We start from the raw sequence: 17,609 nt of genomic DNA, 5'->3' as shown, positions 1-17,609 counted from the left end.
CTATTTTCTCACTTGTCTAGGATTTCTTTATTAAAAAGTCTCTTCAGCCAGTACCGCTTCCCACCTCTGATTTACTATGAAGAAATCCTCCCCAACTATTGCTGCATCCCGCCCCCGACCTTTTTATATAAAAGAATTCCCTTTTACCTCTACTCGCTTCATTCCTTCACCTGCCGCTCCCCTTGTGGGGAAAACGGAACCGAGGTTAGAAGAACTCCACAATCACTTCGTGGCCAGGCCACGTCTCACACACACACCACTCGCACTTTCACACGTGTGTACCTGTTCTTAGCCCACCTAACCAAGCGATACTTACAACCTCCTTTTCTCTCCTGGATCTCTGTGCACGAGTTATTACAGGTGAATTTTACTGCAGTCTTATGCAGGAGCTCACAGTTCTTTGCTCACAATTTACCTCAAGGATCTCCTTCTCCCTGAAAGATTTCCCAGTCACTCAGGGCCACCTGAGGCAAGAGCCTGCAAGGTGGGGCGCATCCCCGAGATCAGGGGCCTCCCTCAATGGATTGGAGATGCCTGTATTCTCCACCAAATTGTTAGAAATGAAATGCTTGACATGGCCAATATATCAAGCAGCAATACAATTTAATAATTAATTAATTAGCATGGTAAAGTGTGAGCAAAAACAGCTCGCTGGGTGCAGTGGAAGGGGTTTTCCCTTCCGACTGCACACCAATTGCTGGACTTGCTGGTATTTTATTGGCTATATTCATACATATTCATAAGCTTTCTCAGCAGTTTCCATTTCTAGTTTTAACGTCACAATTCAATACTTAACAGTCATAAATCCATCGTTTGTTCTGTACAGTTCTATAGGCTATTGTGATCTATTTCAATATTTCAGTATTCCAGGATGTACATCCAGGATATGTCTCCCAGATGGTGGGGTTCAGTTTTCAGATTTGGGGGTCTGTTGCCATGGCAACAGGGGTCCAGTTTCTCTTTTCCAGGTCTATCAATCTTCGATAGTGATTTTTCAGTTTCTTTCTTCAGGAGCCATAAATCAGTGAGCTGAAAGCATTCTTTCATGTCCAGGATGTTTTCCCACCTTCTGTGCAAGGCCTGGGCCCCTTCTTATTTCCTTCTTTTGTCTAAAAGCCTTTTTAAATTCTAAAACTACAGTTAAAAATTCTTTAATACAAAGCAAGCTTCTAAAGTTTTAATTAAAAGATACTTATTACAGAATAGCTTGAGATTTATAATAGGTAATTGCAAGCAAAAGATTTATTCAAAAACCTCCTTCCATGCTTTCCTCGGTTGTTTATTAGAACTCATCTTTATAACTGTCCCATGGCCATGTTCCACAACTACAATTACACAGATTTTCTTCATTTCCCTGACACGAAACATAACTTTGTATTTCACAGGAAACATGAAGGGAAAAGATGGCAAAAACATGAGGGGAAAAGGGCAAGAAATAGGAGGGAAAAGGAGTGGGAAACATGAGGGAAAAAGGATGGGAAATGAGGGGAAAAAGGAAACATGAGAGGACAAAATGGCAGAGACAGGAGGGGACAGGATGGTAGAAACATGAGGGGAAAAGATAGGAAAAGCATGAGCAAAGGGAACAGCCCATGATGTTGCTGGTGTTGTGGTGTTGATGGGGTTCCAGGCACTCGGTGGCCATGGCTGGGAACAGCCTGGTGCTGCCCATCTTGCTGTGGGGCCGGCGCGCCCCCACCCACTGCATGTCCTCCCTGCTGCTTGTGGATGGCTCTTTCATTGTCACCGGCTGCCACAACGGGCAGATCTGCCTCTGGGACCTGCAGGTAATGGATACAGAGTTCACGTTCCCAGCGCCTGGGAGTGCAGCCTCAGCCTGTCCTCCCTCTCCCAATGCCTGGGTGGCTGCTCCATCCTTCCCACAGCACGGTTCCCGGTAACAAAGAGGTGATTTGGCTCTTGGATTTTGTTGCTGCTCCTGTAGCAAGTTTTTTTTTAACTCATTCCTGCTCTAAACCAGTTGCTTTCTAGTTGAGCTGCTTAATATTGTGCTGTGAAAAGGAATTCCTTCCCAATATCCCATCTGGCAGTGGGAAGCCATTCCCCCTTTTCCTGGCACTCCATTCCCTGAGCCAAGTGCCTCTCCAGGTCTCTTGGAGCCCCTTTTGGTGCTGGAAGGGGCTCTGAGGTCTCCCCTTATTTATGGATATACAGGAACTCAACTGGGGAAAGCTCTTAATGTGCAACACAATATTTTTCATTCAGCCAAACTCAATTTAAATTGAATTGAGCCAAATTCAGCTCCTGATTTGTAAATATGAAGAGGAGTTTGCAAAATGCATTTTCCCCCAAATTCTCATTCCTATGTGAAGTAGCAAGTCTTCCAAGATGATCCATCCACTGCTGTGCTAATTAAATGTGTGTGCACATATTAATGGATATATAACGCCTGAAATAGAAAGCTGGGATATGGATATACGGTCATTTGTGTGATTTTGACTCCCTATTTTCTTTCCCTCATCCCAGATCAATCCCAGACCTCTGCTCTTTGGTCATACAGCCTCAGTTACTTGTTTATCCAAGGCCTCAGCTTCCAGTGAAAAACAATATATAGTGAGTGCATCAGAGAGTGGATGAGTTTCTAAGTGCTTACTGATCTGCAGAACTTCAATAATGGGAATTTGTCCCCACTTTATCCATATATTCAACACTATGTTTAATTTTTATCTTCAAGAAAAAAATTCCTCGGCAAATACTCTTTTTTTGACTGGTTTTATTTATTAATCATAGAGCAGCAGTTTAGAGGTAGAAGCAGGAAGGATTTCTTGTGCAATTGATATCCAAATAGATAGAGATTTTTTTTAATCCAGAAAAGGTAGGGAATGATTTGCCTAAATAATATTTTAGGAAGGAATTTGAAGGGAGAATGTGTCAAAATTTAGAATTTCTACCTTGGGCCAATTTCAGGTCAATCTCTTCCTCTTGGATTTAAAACCAAAATGTGTTTTTGTCGGGAATTTATCCATCTGATGGGAAGGAGAAAGCACCTCATAGATTCTGTTCTGATTAAATTTGAATATAAAGTTTTAAATTTAAAAGTACTGTAAAAGGGGTAATAGCTGCTTGTTTGAACTCCTGCAGGTTCTGTAATTTATCCTCACATGGAACAGGAGGTTGTGTGTATAGTGGTGTGGAATTAAGTTCATAATAAGTTTGTTAGGTTTGTGCAGGTTGATTGTACAATGGTATGTTCCTTGTACCCCATTTTTCCCCTGTTGGTATTATCCTGCAATTCCCCAAAGTCATGTAGCTATTCAGTTATTTGTCAGTCTTTTCTCATAGTCTGTGTAAAACCCTCCCTGTTGTCCCTGATTGGTTTTGGTTATGTCACCCCATGTTCGTACCACCTCTTTAGTTGAAACCCATTGGTTGTAACCTCCTTACCACACCCCATTTCACTGCTGTATAAAACGGCAGGTCAGAAGAGCCTGGGGGGCAGTCTGAGCATCCGGCAGGTGGTAAGGAGGTCCCGTGGGACCCCCAAATAAATCTGTCGTTTTACTGGACTGTCTCTTCCCTTCTTCTCTGTCGTTGTCAGCGTTCTCCACCGCCTCACACAGCTTCTCAGGACAAGAACTCACAGGGATCAGCAGGCTTGTGTGACTCACCTGGATGTACCCTTTAGCCTGCTGCGGTGTCTGAGCTAGCCGAGGCAGGCAGAGAGACTGAGTTCTCTTAAAGGCACCACAACAGTGTGGATTTAGGAGGACTGGAAAGTCCAGTTGATTTTGAGTTTCTCTAAATACACTTGATATAATTCCTAATAAATGGTTCAAATGAAGTTCCTCCCAATGTGAAGAGTTTTAAGTGCTCAGCAGCCTGGCCTGTTTTCCATATGGTTTTCCTGGGTTTTAGGGAGATGTGCCTGTGGGATGAGAACGATGGGAGGTGCATCAAGTTCAGCAAACTGGCCTGTGCACACACGGGCATCCAGGTGAGTGCTGGGAGGGATGGCAGAGCAGGAAGTGTCCTCCTGCAGGCATCAGGATGGACTTGGGAAATACACCTCAGGTCCAAAGTGAAGGAATCCCTGTCCTGCATGGATTCTAATTTGTGTTTGTTCCCATCTGCGCAGTCCTATCAGTTCACAGTTGGCACGCAGCAGGAAGGGAGACTCCTATGCCATGGACATTATCCTGAAATTCTGATTGTGGATGCTAACAGCCTTGAAGTTCTTTATTCTTTGATCTCCAAGATCTCTCCTGACTGGATCAGCTCCATGACCATCATCTGGTCCAACAGGACACAAGGTGATTATTTCTTGTGTCAGGGACACCTTCCACCCAGGCTGCTCCAAGCCCCATCCAGCCTGGCCTTGGACACTGCCAGGGATCCAGGGGCAGCCACAGCTTCCCTGGGAATCCTGCTCCAGCTGGATCAGCTGGCACAGGCTGAAGTGTTACCCGAGCACAGACTGGGTTTGTTCCGTTAATTGGTGTTAATTTGGTGGGCTTTAATTTCTGGCAGCCGAGTGTCTTGTTGTGGAGACTGGAATTACCGAGAGGTTTGGGGAACATGGAGGAGAAAATCCTGACTAAAGGACTTCTCTCTTGAGTTAAGGCTCAGTGACAATTCTAAACTGGGCATTCCCAAAATCCTGGGGTGGGAAAGCTCAGCTCTTATCCCCACAAGAAATAAATTGCTGGAACACCTGGAAATGAGCTCTAGTATTAAGTGTTTCCTGCTGATGCCTTTCATTTATTCCTTGTCCCATGACCATCCTCGCAAATAAACATTCTATTCGGAAGCAAATGTTCCAGGAATGCTTGGATCAGGTTTTCCTTTATGCTCAGATATGCACAGGTGAGGAAGTCCTTGTGCCTCAGGCTCATTTTTGTGTTTCCCAGAGGACACTGTCGTGGCTGTGTCCGTGACTGGCATCCTGAAAGTCTGGATCATCTCCTCAGAAGTCAGTCAGATGCAGGTAGGCAAAGGCTGCTGGATCAGTGACACTTTTGGTGGGATGGAGGGTTCTGTTCCTGATATTCTGCTGCTGATGGTCTTTTTCCTCTTTGACAGTGGAAAATGAACTTCCTGAATTTTCCTTTACTGATTTACATTGCTGACAGAATTCCTAATACTTCTCAGAGAACTGATTTTCAAATAAAGTGTAGGATTATGTCCAATTTTTCTAAATCTGTTTTTTATTTGTACCATGTAGTGATTTGGGTTAGTATTTTGCTGAGCAGACCATACAATTTTTAGGAATATTCATTATTGGGGATTATGTCCAGCTCCCTGTTGTTTGGCATTTCCTGGGTCCTAATGAATAAAAGTCTTAAAGGAGATATGTCCCAGGTCTCAGACCTGTGGTAAATTATCTTTTCACAGAAACCTCTTGTAAAATATGTTTCTCAACTAAGGAAAAACCACCTTCTGTTTAGGAGTGACATGGGAGTGGAATCTGCTTCATTCCAGCTTCCTGCCTGGCTTCAAGATCAGCACCACTAATCTGTCCTGCTGGGGAATCTGGGAGACTTAAGTGCCCAAAGAGGACACCACATGCTCCTGCAGATCTGCTTAGGAGGAGGAATGGAACAGAAACTGCTCCGAGGGTTTGGGTTTTCCATAGAAATTTGCCATCTGGCACCTGGAGAAGTGCCCCAGTCTTTTTCCATGGGCTCTGGCACCTGAGTGCAGCTGGGGCAGGGCAGAGTTGGTTGAGTGTTGGTTCTCTTTGGTTTAGGACACCACCCCAGTGTTTGAGGAGGAATCCAAACCCATCTACTGCGAAAACTGCCGGAGTGTTTCCTTCTGCGCTTTCACCCAGTGCTCGCTCCTGGTCATGTGCTCCAAGTACTGGAGGGTAAGGCAGAACCCCTGGATCCTTCTCCCTCAGGAATCTCAATTAAACTACATGAAAATGTTCAGAGGAAGATGCTCCAAGTCTCTTTAATGTACCTCTACTATATATTTCATGTATTTCTAGATATTTAATCCAAATCTCTGCCTGGGGTACAGGTTTGTAACAAGATGACCCTTAAAGTCTTTTCCAACCCAAACCATTCCATGGTTCTGTGATATTGAACCCAAAATCAGCTGCTGCCTGGACATTTTAATGTGTAATTAGTTGGTTAATAGCAACAGACTTTGTTTCCTCTCAGGTTTTTGATGCTGGAGATTATTCCCTCTTATGTTCAGTGCCCAGTGAAAATGAGCAGACCTGGACTGGTGGAGACTTTGTGGCAGCTGATAAAGTGATTGTATGGACACAGGATGGACAAAGTTACATCTATAAATTACCAGCCAGGTATTCAACAAAAGACTACCCCATTTGTTTAATTTTTGATTAATTTGAATTGAACTGAATTAATTGAAGAACTACTGAAATACTGGTCCAGTAAGGGAAGACATGTAAATATAAAACTATAAAATTAATTTAAAATTTGGGATCAAAGAGGTTAAAAATTGCAAGAGTAAAATCAAAGACTTGCTTTCTGACATCTTCATGGTATGCAGATCTGTTTGTTCTGGGTAGAGATAATGTTTCATCTTGAATATTCCCACATAAATCAAGTGGGAACTCCTTCCTTGCCCTCGTGTGATCAGAGCATGAGAGTGGGGCCAACATCCATGTCCTACTGTAGGAATCACTCTTTAAATGCAAGGAATTTTCCTCCTTTCTTTGTTCTTACACCCAGCTGCCTCCCAGCCAGTGATTCATTCCGCAGGGATGTGGGGAAAGCAGTGGAAAATTTGATTCCACCTTTATTGTACAGCATGTTGGACAGAGCAGAGAAACAGGTACATCTCTTTCTTTGGAGCTTTTCTGATGGGCTGTGTAGGGTTTTGTCTTGCTTTAAAGGGAAGGAAGCTGGGAGCTGAGCATGTGCTTTGTGCCATGGTCTGAGGTTGTTCCTTATTTTTTGAACAGCTCCTGTTATGTCCTCCAGTGACTCGGTTCTTCTGTGGCCAGAGAGAGCTTTCCTACAGGCTCTTAATCCAAGGAGACTCCTCAGGGAGACTCTGCCTTTGGAGCATGCCCAACACCCTGGACCAGCAGGAGGGTACAAAAGGTACCTGATTAATTGTCAGATCTTTGTGGTTTCTATGTGTTTTTGCTGGATCTCCTACAGATTGTGAAGTTGGGGTTTAATTGTTACCTCCTTGTAGGAGTGGAAGTATCTTCATCTTATCAGATATGCTCAAAATCTTAATTAGCATTGTAGCAGTGTGGTTTTAGATGGTGGAGCTGCTACCTATTTCCCAATAAGCATCTCCTGTGGAAAAGCCTCTTGGGGAGGATTCAGGCAAAGCAGTCAGGCCCACACATCACACACACCACGGACAGCTCAGCAAAGGGCCTTTTGTATGAAAGTTCCAGCAAGGGTTTATTCCAGCATGCTGAAGGGAATCAGGAACAAAGACCCAGCCATGTGCTGTGCACAGGCCTAAATAGAGGTCAGGAACCAGTGGTCTGAGGGTGCAGGGGAGGTACAAAGGGCAGGGCAAAGGGCGGTGACCTATAGGGAAGATGGAGCTGGCCTCCAGGGATACCACACCTGATGGGGAAGCGGGGAAAGGAGAAGCCATGAGACCCAGGGGCAAGGACAACACAGTGTGCAAGGCACCACAGGGGAAGTCTTCTCCTCCATCCTGGGTAGAAAACTCGATGGTAGATCTTTCCAGGGCAGGACCCTGGGAATTCCCCTGAGAGGTTCGAGGGATTCCACATAGCATTATTCTTGTAGTGAATTAATTTCCAGTAGAGAATCCCACAGTGGGTTGGGAGAGACCTTAAATACCCAATTCCAACTCCCAGCACCTCCTGCTAGCTGCAGTTGCTCAAATCCTCCCACCTTAGCCCTTTGCTGATACTTTCCCTCCTTTTCCCAGGCCTGCAGACAAGCATGTCCATCTCGCTGCAGGAGGCCTTTGACCAGCTGAGCCCTCGTCCTGTGGGGATCATCGACCAGCTGAGCATGGTTCCCCAGGGCAGCGAGCCGCTGTGGGTGACGACCAGTGCGTACATCCGGGCACACGGGCGCCTGGTGTGCGGCTGCGAGGACGGCAGCATCGTCATTGTGCCTGCCACGCAGACCGCCATCGCGCAGCTGCTGAAGGGGGAGCACATGCTGTGCCGAGGTACGGCCGCACGGCACCAGGGCAAACCTAGGAACCTGCTTTCTGTGCTGGGAATGCCTTCAGCTGTCGGTCACCTTGGAGGTTTCTCAGGGGGTTTGGAGATGCAGGAGCAAAGATAAGACAAGGGAGCATCTCCTGTCAGCTCCTGAGTCGCTCCTGGCACTGCAGTGCTGGGTACTGATATGCCAGTAGAAATCTCCGTGGGAAAAACCTGCTGGGGTTCCTGATGGGACCCATGTGTTGTGCTTGGACTACTGTTGGACATGTAGGTTCCATATCACATTACCTTCATAGTTTGGGGATCTGAGTTGCAGAACAAACACCCGGGAGTCGACTGTTCTATAGAATGTCTATTTTTCCTCTCTTCTCCTGTGCTTTTGCCCCTGTCCTCCCACTTGGCAGGCTGGCCCCCTCACTGGACACTCCAAGGCCACCAGAACAAGGTCAGTGTTTGCTGTACCCTCACCAGGTCTCCTCCCACTACGACCAGCAGTACCTGATCTCAGGAGGGATGGATTTCTCCGTCATCATCTGGGATATCTTCTCAGGAGAGATGAAACATATCTTCTGTGTCCACGGGGGAGAAATCATCCAGTTGCTCGTTCCACCAGAAAACTGCAGTGTAAGTTCTCCAGGATAACCTTTCCTGTACCTCAGTCCTCCTTGAGAATGGGAATGCAACATGGAATGCTGGGGATGTAGCACTGACCTAACTCTTGCAAGAGCTTCACAGAAAAGAGCTTGATTATTCTGTTATTTATGGTTTCTTCCATGTTTTAGTTATATAAAGGATTGAAAATAGGAGCTTTTATATTTAAAATAGGGTTTAGAGACAATTTTGCCTCTTGAAACTTAGCTGAATAAATAGAATTTAATGAGCAAAGTGACATTGATTGAGAACTCTGGGGTTTGCTTAGCAAAATGGTGTTTAATACCCATTTTCTCTGCAAAGGATGGGTCAAAGGGAATTTCTGGTCAGGGAATTGTGTTCCCAGTGATCTCATTGAGTTTGAACATTGATGTAGGTGACTGAGTTTTGTTCATTAAAGGGGTTTTTGGTCACCCTGCTTGGCCCACTGGGGGAAAGGTTTTTAACACCACCTCTGCATTATGGTTGAGCTTTTTCTCTTTTTCCCTTTATTAGGCAAGAGTCCAGCACTGTGTCTGCTCTGTTGCCAGTGATCACTCCTTGGGTCTGCTGTCTGAGGGAGAAAAAATGCATCATGCTGGCATCCTGCCACCTCTTCCCAATCCAAGTGATCAAGTGGAGGCCATCTGATGACTACCTGGTGGTGGGGTGCTCCGACGGCTCTGTGTACATCTGGCAGATGGACACTGGTGAGCTCAGAGACGGAGATTAATCCGTTTTTGATGGGTATAAGTATAGATCTGCTTTTAGTGCTGTCGAAGCTGTGTCGGAGGGGGGAATTCAAACACTTTAGCATGTTTATATCTGCAACTTACCGCTCCAGGTGTTCAGTACAGAATCACACCGGGGCATTTCTGAACCTCATGGAAATTTAGGGAAAATGCCATCCTTTAGGAACATTCATTCAGAACCCAGCTGTTAAAACACAGTGAGTGGTTGTTATGCTTTTTGGACGGCACAGAAATAACAACATGACTCTATGATGGTAAAACGAGAGCAAACTTTATTCTTCTAAATTCTGCTTTTATAGAGTAGTTCAGTACAAAGAACATGATTGGTTATTCAAAGTCTACACCCTTTGTCAACAACCTTGCCAGTAAACATGTTGGAAAAACACCACCTGCAGATAGTTTCTCACTTCCCAAGGTTTGTTTGAATTCCTCTTTAAGATTTTCTCAGGCCATAATGAGAAAGTTGCTCGCCTGCCTTTCACACAGACACTGGCAGAGCCTGAAGCCTAAATTCAGACCAATTTTCAGTACCACAGTGAGTTACGTGTCACACACAGATCTTTCTCCCTGTGCTGTTTGGGGTGTTGAGCTGTTCTCTGCCTCTCCCACTCTTGCCAGGGGCACTGGACAGGTGCATGATGGGGATCATGGCGGTGGAGATCCTGAACGCCTGCGACGAGGCCATGCTGGCTGCTGTGGATGTGCTCAGTCACCCCGCTGTCAACCTCAAGCAGGCCATGACCCGCCGCAGCCTGGCTGCCCTCAAGAACATGGCCCACCAGAAGCTGCAGACCCTGGCCACCAACCTGCTGGCCTCCGAGGCCTCAGATAAGGTGGGTGTGCTCCGGCAGGAGCCTGTCTTTGCAGAAGGAGATGAAATCTGGGAGATTCCATCCTTGTAACCAGAAGGTTCTCAGCCAGAGCTCTCCAAAACCTAAACACAGTTCTTCCCCAGTTTATGTTGCTGTGCATGATACCACTTCAGTGTGTATCTTTGGTTTTATTCAGGTTGAGTTACAGAATCTGGAATCCTGGAATGGTTTCGGCTGGAAAAGCCCTCTAAAATCAAGTCCAAGCATTTCCCAGCACTGCCAAGGCCACCACTGTGCCATGTCCCCAGGTGCCACATCCACAGGGCTTTAACCCCTGCCCTGCGTTTGGACAGCCCGTTCCATGAGGAATTGTTACCAATATCCAGCCCAAAGCTCCCCTGGCACAGCTCGTGGCCAGCAGAGCGCAGCAGAGCTCCGTTCCCAGCTTCTCCCATTTATCCCTTTCTTTTGCCTTGCGCTGTCACCTGCTGTTTGTGAGAAGAAATCTCCCGTAGTGAGAACATTTCTTAGAGCACCACATTAAAAAATGTGTTCTCAGGGTCTCTGCTGCTGCTCCTGCTGAATGCAGGCGGAATTGGGAATGTTGCACTTGTACCTGCAGTGTTTTATGTGTGGGCTCCTCATCCAGTCCAGGTGCTGGGAATGAAGGTGGTGTTAGGGAGAATAATGCTTAAAAACTTAGGTTAATGTTCTGGTTTCCAGTCTCCTTTCTGACATTCTTCAGCTTTTATCTCATAGCACCTTCATTCCCTCCCTCCTTCCTTTTTTCTCCCCTTGGGAGGGAGAGAAGGAGGAAGAAGATGGACTGAAGGGGAATGACCAAGTGGTGCAGTAATTAATTGCAGGTCTGGGTGAATTTGAGCAGCTTCTTTTCCAATGGCATATATTGATTCCATAGTTTACTCTCCAAGTATGAAATATTTAATGTGTTTTAAGCCTAATAACAAAAGATTGGAATTTTGCTGTTCCTTGGAATATAACTACGATCTCATAGGATTCAGGAGAAGGAAATGTGAACTTGTGGCTCATTTGGAGAGCTCAGTATATCTATAAACATCTGTAAATTGAATTTCTGTGGTTTGTGAGTGTATTTCAAGCTTGGCTCATCCACAGCTTCCCTCGTGGTAATTTCAATTTGCTCTCTTGTTTTTCCAGGGGAATTTACCAAAATACTCCCATAACTCCCTGATGGTTCAGGCCATCAAGACCAACTTGACAGACCCAGACATCCATGTGCTGTTCTTTGACGTGGAGGCCCTGATTATCCAGCTGCTGATGGAGGACGCCTCCCGGCCCAACACCGCCCTCGTCTCTCCAGAGAATTTACAGAAAGCCCCTGGTGGCACCGACAAGGGAGGCTCCTTCCTCGCTGGCAAACGGGCAGCCGTGCTCTTCCAGCAGGTCAAGGAAACCATCAAGGAGAACATCAAGGAGCACCTCCTCGATGATGAGGATGAGGACGAAGAGGTCATGAGGCAGAGGAGAGAAGATGGTGACCCGAAATATCGCTCCAGCAAATCCAAACCACTGACTTTGTTGGAATATAATCTAACCATGAATACAGCCAAGCTCTTCATGTCCTGCCTGCACGCCTGGGGCCTGAACTCCGTGCTGGATGAGCTGTGCCTGGATTGCCTCGGGATGCTGAAGCCTCACTGCTCTGTGTCCTTCGGCCACCTGTCCTGAGGTAGCCACATGTCTCTGATGCTGCCTGGCTACAACCAGCCCGTGGGCAAAGTGGCCTTGGAGGAGCTGGGCAGTAAGATGTCCGTGATGGAGGGCTTGGGAAAGGGCACATATGGAGTGTCGCGGGCCGTCACCATGCAGCACCTGCTGTCCATCATCTCACTGGCCAACACACTGATGAGCATGACCAACGCCACCTTCATTGGGGACCACATGAAGAAGGGCCCCACCAGGTACCACCAACACTCCCATGAATTTCATCTAGCATTGGATTTGGTGTAGTTTACCTAGAATGGCTCCCAAAGCCTTTGGGGCTGGAGCTGATGTGTCTCCCCATGGATGTTTCATGTTTAGGCTGCCCAGACCAGGCATCCCTGAGATGGCCAAAATGAAGCCGCCCCCGCCGATGTCCAGCCATGCAGCACAAGGGCAAATCAAACAAGGTAAAAGCCACTTCCTTTGCAACCCTTGGATCTATAATTCCTGCTCATCACTCTGAATTTAACACCTCATTATTAAGAGATAAAATTATTGTGTGGGAGGAAAAAGTAAGGTAGTATTGTAATGTTAATCTCAATGAAATTATTGGGGGTTAGGACTTGTTTAAGAATCAATACAAGGTTCTGATTCTGCCATGACATCATTCCCTGCTAAGGAGTTTTTGCCTGTTTCAAGTTGTCCTAAACATTCTGTCTTTGAGGAGGTTTAAAGCCTGGAACTAAAGGCTCTACAGACTCATCCCAAAGTGTTTCTGTGGGAGTGATCCCAGCTCAGTGCCAGGATCACTCCTTGGCTGGTTGGAACTCCTCATGTTGGAAGAGTGAGCACCTCCAGCAAAAAAACTCTGAAGTTTTAGTTTCAGTCTGGGGTGGGTTTGTGAAGCTATAATTTATGTTTTTCCTAAACTGAGCATCTTTTTTGATGCACCTTGTCCAAGTGGGGTGGGAATGGATTTACTGCAGCCACTTTGTGCATGCTGGCAGTGTGGAAGGCCTGGAAAAAAGAGGTTGGATGCAGATGTCCCCGCATGCAAAGACAATGCTGCATCCATCCTTGAGCTTGATCCCATTGTTGTTCTGCTGGGAATAGCAGGGAGGGATTAAGTGGAGGAAGCTGGTGCAGGACATCTGGGCACTGGTGAGGAAGGAAGTGGCAGCCAGTGACCTGCCAGTGCCATGGTGACCTCGGCGTGTGCAGGCCAGAAGGTCTGCAGAGCGTTCTGTGGGATAATTGTGGAGTTGTGGCTGGATAATGCCTGGCACTGCCTGGAGATCACACCTTCCTAGGAAATGATGATCCCAAAGGGCTTTTCAGGGCTAGTGTGCGGGCATGGGCAGTGGTGGGCACTGTGCGGCCAGTTCCTGGATGGATTTGATGATCTCCCAGGTCTTTTTCAGCCTTAATGACTTGGTGCAACAGGAGTTTCCAAAATAGATGTCCCAGGTACTGTTTTGGGTGCCAGGCTTGAGTTTGTGTCCTCTTTTAGGCTTTTTTGGCATTTCTGTGGTAGAGTTACATTTTTTGCCTAGAGGCCCATTTAAAATGAAGTTAAATTCCAGCCAGCCCTCAGGAATTCATTCTGGACAGCTTGAGTGACAGATGGGGCAGCTTGGGCTGAGCAAGGGTTATTTTTTGGGCCTTTAGTGTGTGGTACAAATTCCAAATCTATGGAAATATGGGAGAAGCATAAGAAGTAGCAAAATTCCTGGGTTTCTAATTTACAGTCAAGCATGAAGTCAAACCAAACCCACCTGCCTAAAAACATATTTCAAGTCACTTGATTTAGATGTACTTTGGTCTTTTCAAAACATCCCAGTTTCTCTTACTGTCTCCATGTTCCTCTGCATCTTTATGTCTGCCTCTTCCTTCTTGAAAAACCTGGAATTCTCATTAAGTTGAATATTATTTTGAAGCTGAATATTATTTTGAGTTGAATATTATTTTGAAGCCAAGTATTGTTGCATCGCATGGCAACAGTGACCATCGTGTCCAGGAGATACAGCTGCCAGCAGGGAAAACAGACAAGTCTCTTTTGGTTAAGCACAAGGAGCCATTTTTATTTCCCCCCCCGGACTGGGGAGGGGGAGGAAGGTGTGGAGGGGAAAAATGGAAGGGGGAATGGAGGGAGCAGAAAAACGGAAGAACCACAGGGGCTGAGTCGTGGGGTTTTATAGGGTGTTGAAGGGGCGAAGTTTTAGGGTTTGGGTCAAAGGAGAGGTTAACACAAGGAGAGTAAGATCAGATTTCAGCCTCCTAGAAAAGGGGGGAATCCACAGAGTATTAAGTTGAATATTTAAGTTGAAGATCATCACGGCCTCTTCTTGTTTTCCATTCTCCAGTGATACTAATCCATTTTTCTGCTGCTGCTCTCCTCACTTCCCTCTTTTTTTCTCTCTTTTATTTCTTCTTCTTTCCTCTGCAAGTTGTTCCTGCTGCTGCTTCCAGCATGGAGTCTGGGCACTCTGACACTTCTGCTTTCCATTCCTGTTTCTTAGTCAATGAAGGTATTTCTTCCTCACTTTTCTACTTACCCTTTACTTCAGCTAAAATCCTTCCTCATTGTTATTTTTATTTGATTTCTAAAGCAGTTCTTTGAACACGGGTTACCTGGGGTAGAGTTTCCTGTTGGCTTTTAACCCCCCCAAAAAAGCAGTTTCACACCACTTAAATCTGAGTTTTGGTGTTGATGGAGATTTGAATATAATACTGGATATAATATTGGACATGTATTTAATATAATATGGAATATTTCACAAGCATTTTTACAGACTGTGTTGTTCGAACTCTGTTCCTCTCCTGGTTTTACCTACACAGAACTGCAGACCTGCAATAGGAATTCACCTGGATTGTGTCAAAATAAAGATTCAGGTGGAAAATAAGGATAGCAGGCCAACTGTGCTTGGATATATTTGCATAACTTTAAATCAGGCCAGAAAACCCCGTGTGATCCTTGAAGGGGTAATTCTGATGAGTTTGCTGTAATTTATTTATGAAATGTCATTGTAAATCAATTTCCCTGAACTGGAGATGTGTTCATTCCTGTGTTTTCCCAGGCTGGAGCCAGCTGGCTGCCATGCACTGCATGATGCTCCCAGACCTGCTGGGACTGGAGAAACTCCGGCCTCCTCTCCTGGAGATGCTGGCACGCCAGTGGCAGGATCGCTGCCTGGAGGTCAGTTCAGCCTTGATATTTTGGGATTGCCGGTGTCTTGCAGTGGTTAATGTCAGACAAACCCTTTTTCTGACCCAGAGACGAGGCTCCTGAGAGGCCTTTTAAAGACTTTTATTCCATTTTCAGTCTCATGAGAAGGGTGAGATGGTACAGATGTTACAATTCATGCCATCATAATCAGAAGCCAAACTATTTCCTAATTACAATACATTATAAGCGTTTTCTGGCCTATCAGCTTTTGCCACACAATGCTGCTAGTGCCTTGTCTTGGTTTGAAAGACAGGTATCTGCTAGGAAGGGAGCAGGACCTCCCTAGAGATGGAGAATTCGAATCCTCTCCCTCCAAATTATTCTAATTTAGAAAATTAAAGCGGCTTTCAGACAGAGGTATGGGGATAGGAATAACAGTTCTTTACCAGTATATATGACAAAACAAACAAACAAACAACAACTACAGCATCAATAATAAACAGAACCAGGAACCTTGAGGGCTTTCTTTCACAAAAGCCCGGGGCAGTTTGATCTCGGTGCCCCTGCAGGACTCCGAGAGGCTGAGCTGGAAGGGTGGAAAGTCCCAGGCTGGTGGATGAGATGAGGAGCTCTGCGCTGGTAGCTGGAATGGTAGGGGGTGTCCCGGCAGGGCAGGGCAGTGCAGGGCTACAGAGTAGCAGGAGAGCCTCAAAGCTCCGAAGAAACAGTGGTGGTGGGGGGAGGGCCGGAGAAAGTGAGCTCAGGATTCCTGGGTACACAAGCAGATGATGGTAGATTTCCCAGGACGAGATGGAGTGATGGCCGTGACCTCTTCTTGCAGCGAGCAGCAGCTTGACTGTCCTCCTCGATGCTGAGAGCAAGAGAGCAACTGCTCCCGCAGCTCTGTCTTTTACCTTTCCCAAAGCTCTAGTTATCTTTCCCCTCTGAGGGAAACTCCCAGAGACTCAAAACAATAGGTGTAGCCTTATGCTGCTATCTCCTTCAACTACTCCCTTTGTTCTGGTTAAGCACTGTCATTAAGGTTTCTTAGCAATTTATGGGAAAAAGTTCTGTAAGTGAAAAAGAGGCAAATCTAACCTCCAACATGCCTTAAAGCCAAATGGGTGTTGGTACAATACATCTTTCATAGTTCTATTTCTTCAAAATATATAGTCCATTTGCAAGGCCATCCTTTGAAACTTGTTTCCAGTTCCATTTCTCTCTCAACAATGTCTGTCCTATTCCATGGCCTTTCTAAGTCAGCACACCTTATCTCAGAGTTTGCATACAGATGCACAAGACTGTGTGAGCCTTCAGTCAGGCTTTGAGAATTCTATTTCCCACAGGTTAAATTTTCCCTTTGCATAAGAACTCCACATAATTCTTTCCCAGCGCCGACCCTGCAGTTTTCATTCACGCTCCGGGAATATTTTCTAGTTGAACCCTGGTCTAACCCTGTGCAGAATGACAGGAAATCCTGGTGTTGGTGTGGTTTGTGCCCTATGGGAGCTGTGTCTGTGCTGTTCCTGGGTGTTCTGCAGGTGCGGGAGGCGGCACAGGCACTGCTGCTGGCTGAGCTGTGCAGGATTGAGCAGGCAGGCTGCAAGGAGACCATCGACACCTGGGCTCCCTACCTGCCCCAGTACATGGACAATGTCATCTCCCGTAAGGAGCTGCCCCCTTCCCGGGGAAACCAGCCCCACATTCCCAAAAATCCATCCAGTCCTGCTCTCTAAATGCCTCCTGCAAAGGGTGTCCCAGGCCTCCAGGGAATGCGCCAATATTCCCTGCAATGACAACGTCTCCACAGGCTCATCTTCCTTAGAATGAGCTTTTTTCCCCCTGAAAATGTGGTCTCTATTATTCACCATCTGACTTCAGAGGTTCCAATCAAGGTATTAAATCTTAATGGAATGCAGGAATTCCATGGGTGTTAGGATATGGTTTGAGTTTCTCTGAGCTCAGTTAGACTGGAAACCTTTTCAGTGGGTCAAAAGTAGCAAATTTGGGTTAGGTTTTGTAGTAAGTGTTGAAACTCTTGGAATTAAGGATACAGAGTTGAAGGAATTGAAGGGAATAAGAATTATTTGGGATATAACAGACTTCACAAATCTTATTTTCTGCTAGAAGGAGAGGGAGGAGAATAGGAAAGATAAAGAAATATTCCTTTTGTCCTACATCCTCCACGCCTCCCAATTCTGCCATTTGATATTGGGGCATAAAATATTAATAATAAATTAATGAATACTAATATGGGGGCAAAAATCAGACGGTTTTTGGGTCCAGCAGATTCAGATTGGTGTCAGATTCTGCAAATGAAATTCTCCTCTGGAAGGGGTTCTGTTGGGTAACAAATTTCTATTTTAGTTTGCTTATTTCTGGATTTCCTGTGGTTAGTGAAAATATTCCTTGCCCTTGGTGTGGGAACAGGTTTATCCAGGATATTCTGGAGCAGGGGCTGT

At 45.9% G+C, this 17,609-nt stretch overlaps 1 protein-coding gene across 1 annotated transcript in view; it reads left to right on the top strand.

Annotated features, from left to right (window-relative positions):
• The first annotated feature begins 1,643 nt into the window (after nucleotides 1–1,643).
• The window catches only part of WDR7 (WD repeat domain 7), a 46,776-nt gene continuing 30,810 nt past the window's right edge, over nucleotides 1,644–17,609 (top strand). The window contains 20 exon segments of the mRNA XM_063424466.1: nucleotides 1,644–1,783; nucleotides 2,094–2,109; nucleotides 2,488–2,598; nucleotides 3,881–3,955; nucleotides 4,097–4,271; nucleotides 4,869–4,945; nucleotides 5,708–5,827; nucleotides 6,126–6,271; nucleotides 6,663–6,765; nucleotides 6,896–7,037; nucleotides 7,858–8,106; nucleotides 8,509–8,550; nucleotides 8,553–8,728; nucleotides 9,251–9,306; nucleotides 9,308–9,444; nucleotides 10,105–10,319; nucleotides 11,475–12,238; nucleotides 12,360–12,448; nucleotides 15,059–15,177; nucleotides 16,689–16,812. Of these exon segments, the coding sequence (XP_063280536.1) occupies nucleotides 1,644–1,783; nucleotides 2,094–2,109; nucleotides 2,488–2,598; nucleotides 3,881–3,955; nucleotides 4,097–4,271; nucleotides 4,869–4,945; nucleotides 5,708–5,827; nucleotides 6,126–6,271; nucleotides 6,663–6,765; nucleotides 6,896–7,037; nucleotides 7,858–8,106; nucleotides 8,509–8,550; nucleotides 8,553–8,728; nucleotides 9,251–9,306; nucleotides 9,308–9,444; nucleotides 10,105–10,319; nucleotides 11,475–12,238; nucleotides 12,360–12,448; nucleotides 15,059–15,177; nucleotides 16,689–16,812 (3,076 nt within the window).

Source organism: Prinia subflava (assembly GCF_021018805.1).
Source record: "Prinia subflava isolate CZ2003 ecotype Zambia chromosome W unlocalized genomic scaffold, Cam_Psub_1.2 scaffold_33_NEW, whole genome shotgun sequence".
Classification (NCBI taxonomy): domain Eukaryota; kingdom Metazoa; phylum Chordata; class Aves; order Passeriformes; family Cisticolidae; genus Prinia; species Prinia subflava.
The sequence above is the reverse complement of the archived record's forward strand: the minus strand, read 5'-3'. Positions and strand labels throughout refer to the sequence as shown.